Source organism: Microtus oregoni, unplaced genomic scaffold (genome assembly GCF_018167655.1).
Source record: "Microtus oregoni isolate MIOR12 unplaced genomic scaffold, Mior012 000054F_ref0000373, whole genome shotgun sequence".
Taxonomy (NCBI): Eukaryota; Metazoa; Chordata; class Mammalia; order Rodentia; family Cricetidae; genus Microtus; species Microtus oregoni.
In genome coordinates, this window is record NW_024543830.1 from 279,617 (window position 1) to 284,629 (window position 5,013).

Consider the following 5,013-nt stretch of genomic DNA (forward strand, 5'->3'; position numbering starts at 1 on the left):
AGGATAAAAGGGCTGCTGCCCTGGACCATTCATCCACAGCCTCTTCAGCTCAGCCTTCTCCTCCTGCCTTTGCTGCATCTGGTGAGTACCTGACCAGGGAGAGGGCCTCATCTAGGGTGTGCAGAGAAGACAAGCCAGCCTTGACTGGGGAGGAGGAAGCAGAAGTGTCTATGGAGAAGGCAGTTGGAAGAGGACCTGCTGGGGACAAGGGACAGGGAGGAGAACACAGACAGGGGCCTGTGTGGGTGCATCAGAGCCTGTGACACAGCAGAGTTCTGGCTCCCAGCATTCCCTGCACTCTCCTGAGAGTCTGCATCTGGCCAGAGAACTCTGCAAGAGCCTTTCTCCCATTGTCTGTGTTTGCTTCAGCTCACCAGAGAGCTACTTAGGAGTATCAGCATTCCTTCCTGCCAGCAGGTCAAGGGGAAGGCAGTGGCTTGCAGGACCAGTTACCCTTTGCCTTTGAAATGATCACAGCTCAGGAAGCAGCAAGTCTTAGGAGCAGGGCTTTATGACACCATTCCCAAGGGACACACTGGCCTAAAGACATTTTCTTTGCTTTCCCAGACTGACTCCTGAAAGATGTCCTACCAGCAGAACCAGAAGCAGTGCCAGCCTCCTCCCAAGTGCCCCTCCCCCAAGTGCCCCCCAAAGAGCACAGCACAGTGTCTGCCTGCAGCCTCCTCCTGCTGTGCTACAAGCTCTGGGGGCTGCAGTGTCCCTAGCTCTGAGGGAGGCTGCTTCCTGAGCCACCACAGGCGCAGGTCCCACAGATGCAGGCACAGGAGCTCCAGTTCCTGTGACCGTGGCAGTTCCTGTGACCGTGGCAGTGGTCAGCAGTCTGGGGGCTCAGGCTGTGGCCACAGCTCTGGGGGTTGCTGCTGACCTGGATCCTGAGGCTGAGACAAGAGAGTTTGGAGGAAACAAGAATCCCAAGGGCCAAGGAAAGTGCACCCTGCCTGTCCATTCCTGAAGGCTCTGCTGACTCCACCTGCACAGGGTTCTGACTCTCCTAAGGACTTCTCTTCCTGTCTGCTCTCCAGGGCGCCGTAGTCCCCCCTCCTGTCCCAGATGAAGACTACATATGTCCCATGCATACCCAATTCAAAAATAAAATGCTCACCCTGCAACTGCTTGGATCTCGTGTTCATTCCATCCTGTGCCACTCTTGAACTTCCGTGGGCGTGTCCCAGAATCCTTAGCTCCTTGACCATTACAACCATCTCTGGGGCAAATGTTTTTTTAAAAAATATTTATTTATTTATTTATTTATTTATTTATTATGTATATAATAGTCTGTCTGTTTGTATGTCTGCAGCCCAGAAGAGGGCACCAGACCTCATTACAGATGGTTGTGAGCTACCACGTATTGCCGGGAATTGAACTCTGGACCTTTGGAAGAGCAGGCAATGCCATCTCTCCAGCCCCCTCTGGGGCAAATCTTTGGTTGTACACAGGAAGTAATGGAAGCTACCACTCCTGCCTGCTTCTGGAAGGGCTGCTGAGAGTCTTACCACAGAATAAGAGGGAAGAAAGGTTATGGGCTGTTGTTGGCTGGTGTTCTGAAATTTCTGAAAGAAATTTTTCTTCTGAAACAATACAGGGTCCTGATCTAACCCGTAAACGTCTAACCTGTGTTAATTTGTTTTAATGAGCTGTTTCTAAGGTCCTCATTACATAGGAGTCAGAATCAAGAGGCAAAGGCTTAGACATTAGGCAGAGGAAGAATTGAATACAAAGCTTTAGGGTCTCCTGGTGTGTCTGCATGTGTGAGGTCCAGTTCTGCTCCTAGCAAAAGAAAGGAACAAACAACAAAAAAAAACAATAAAAACAAACAAACATACATACATACATACATACATACGTACATACATAAGCAAAGAAGACAGAAGAAGAAAACAATGGAGGGGTGGCTAATACAATTACCACATGAAGATCCAAGGAAACGGAGCAAATCTTAGATAATTGTTTAAGAAGGCCAAGAGGAGGTGATGCTGCCAGAGATTCGGAATTTAGTCTATGAGGTGACTGGAGTGTACAGAAGGGGATTTTTAGAGAAAAGATGAGGAGAAATGTTGTCATAGTAAAAATAAGGACAATTGGAAAGGCAAATATTTATGGTCTTGGAACTCTACACTGTCTCAACTCCAATACTTGGGAGCTCCAACCTCCACACAGACCTGCCATGACCTAAACTGTGAAAGGCAGGTGTTGCTTGGGTTAAAATAATGTTCCTGTAACTGAATAAGAGAGCGCCTTAATCTGAAAACCAGAGAAATAACACAGAGCCCCAACTCTAATTAAACTGTAAATGAGAAGAGACTTGATTTTTGAGACTGGGAGGAGAAAACAACGGGGACTCCGGTTCACATCGTGCATTCAATGAATTTGAAAAAGAGTTCACTCAGACTTTGATAATCAAAAAACCTGAAAGAAGTTTAATTTTAGACATCTACTGATCAAGTATAAAAATCAAAATATCCATTGAAGTAGGAGCTACAGCTCTGGCCTTAAAGTCTGTATTAAGTCGCAGGAGCCAGGATGATTGGCAGGCTGTAGACAGGGAGAGCAGTCAGGAAGAGGAAGAGCTGTGCACACTTGTGGCAGCCTGAGAGATGTCACACAGTAGGTAGGAGTGATACCAGGAAAAGGTCGCACAGCTCTGTGGAGCCTCTCACGGTGTCCCACAGACTGGACAGAACTAGAGTGTCAGATTTTGCCATCAGACAGAAGCTTTACAAGCAGATTCAGAGGTTCAGAAGCAACCCCACTTCAAAAGCACAGTGGAGCCTCCACTCTGGCTCACTCTTACTGGGGCAAAGAGAAGACAGAGGGTCACCAATAAAGTGCTGAGTGGGACACCCAGACCTGGGGAGCTGGGAGGAACAAAGAACAAGAGGAGGTCCTAGTGGAGTGTGGAGCCTCAGACCTCATGAGGGAGACAATAATAGAGTTCTAACCCCTGGGCCCATCTATTCATTTCCTGTTCTTATTGTCTGCTGTACACTCAACGCTGGGCCCTACAGGGGCAGCATGGAGTCAGAGAAGTAGAATTTGGCTCCAGAAATGACAGTTCCTAATTTGACAAGCAGTGAAACCATGGCCTACACCCTAGGAAGCAAACACTAGTTCTCTGGAAATGAGTGGACGCTGCCGTTTGTGTTTAATAAACCCAGATGAGACACCAGTTTGGTTAAAGTATTGAGATCTTGAGGCAGTGGTTTTGCTGCTTATGATTTAAAAGATTTGCTCTGCTCTTGAATGTGATTTCCAGAGAGCCACTATCTCCGGTGTTATACTGAAATGCATTGGGAAACCCTAGAGCATTTACCACCCTGCAACTTCCAAAACCTGGGTGAACCACTGCTGAACTCTGTCACTACAGACCTCAATAACTACACCCAGAAAGGATGACTCAGTGTTCAGTTTAGCTCTCTGTCACCCCAGCCTGGCTGCATCACCCCCTCCCCAGAGCCATTCACAACTCTGTTGGTAGACGTGGTCCTAACTAATCTACCTGCACAAGGCCCTTCAGAGCCTTTGAATTTTTGAGCCATTTCAGTTCAGACATCATGAATTTCTTATTTCTTCTCCCGAGAGGTCTTCACCTGTTATCCTCTCACGTCAGAGTTTTTGTTACTTAGAGATCCAGGGTCTAAATTCAGAAACACCCAGTTCTAAAATGAATGTGCCTAACAAGCTCAGATTCCTTAGTTCACCCTACATGACCCCACACGACCCCAGGCCCACACCCTAGCACCATCTCTCTGCTGATGTGGATGGCCTTGGGTCTAGGAGGCTCTCTCAGTCCTGCCATCAGACTGACGTCCCAGGGACAGGGCACACAGCTACAGCCCTGGACTGTTCTCACAGTTCTGATCAGAGTCTGACAAATGGATGTGGGCTGCAGAACATAGTCAGAGACCCTCGCTCTCATTTCCACTACCTTCTCAACCTCCCTAACGCTGTGACCCTGTAATACTGATCCTCATGCTGTGGTGACCCCTAATCATAAATTATTTTTGTTGCTACTTCATAACTAGTTTTTTTTTTTGTTTTTTTCGAGACAGGGTTTCTCTGTGGCTTTGGAGCCTGTCTTGGAACTGGCCTTGAACTCACAGAGATCCGCCTGCCTCTGCCTCCTGAGTGCTGGGATTAAAGGCGTGCGCCACCACTGCCAGGCCCATAACTAGTTTTGTTACTACTATGAATTCTAATGTAAATATCTATGTTTTCTGATGGTCTTAGGTGACCCCTGTGTAGGGTCATGACCCACACATTGAGAACTGCGGCCATACACCAACAGTGAAGCTCTCGCCTCTGTGACATATGCTTCTTTCATGGTGTTTGCCTGACCCACCTCATGTGTGCTGCTTAAGGACACTTCTAGAGTGTGCACAGTGCGAGGTGTGTTACATCATTGTGATGCATCAAATATGGAACGAGTGACAGAATGGAAATTTAGCATGGAAGGTGTGCAAGAAGGCTGAGTCACTGGTAACTGGGGAGTCATGTGACTCTACCTAGGAAAACTCTTCCCATCTTCCCTGGATGATGTGAATGGCCTGGGATAAGCATTACAAGAAGCTGCTTGACTTAGCACATTCTAGAGAAGGAAGAATAGAAGATAACAAGGAAAGAAAAGGGAGGAAAAGGGGGAGGGAGGGAAGGAGAGAGGGAAAGAAGAAAGGACAGTTTGAAAGCTGCTTGGCTTCTTCAGTCAGAATACTGAGCTCTCACATCCACTTCGAATTGCTCTGATACAGATGCTCACAGTGAATGACAGGCAGCTACCCACATCTCTACACTGTGTCTATAACCATGATGTAAGAACAAACCGACGGCCCAGTATCAGTGCCCCTCCTGCTCAGGGCTGAGATACACTCCATAAGTGACTTTCCCCCATCACACAGGACTTGATTGTCTAAGAAATTCTGGTAGAAGCATCATGTTCCAGAGATCCCCCTCCCTCTCTTCCCCATAATTTTTTAGCTCATTTTCTAATGCTTGGGG

At 47.5% G+C, this 5,013-nt stretch overlaps 1 protein-coding gene across 1 annotated transcript; it reads left to right on the forward strand.

Annotated features, from left to right (window-relative positions):
* The first annotated feature begins 582 nt into the window (after positions 1-582).
* On the forward strand, positions 583-885 carry LOC121437727 (late cornified envelope protein 3D-like). The gene has a single exon (XM_041637799.1). It carries the CDS (start codon positions 583-585, stop codon positions 883-885), a length of 303 nt encoding a protein of 100 aa, XP_041493733.1.
* Positions 886-5,013: the final 4,128 nt, after the last annotated feature.

Excerpts from the sequence above, each read along its gene's own strand:
- LOC121437727 (XM_041637799.1), top strand. The coding sequence starts at position 583 with ATGTCCTACCAGCAGAACCAGAAGCAGTGCCAGCCTCCTCCCAAGTGC.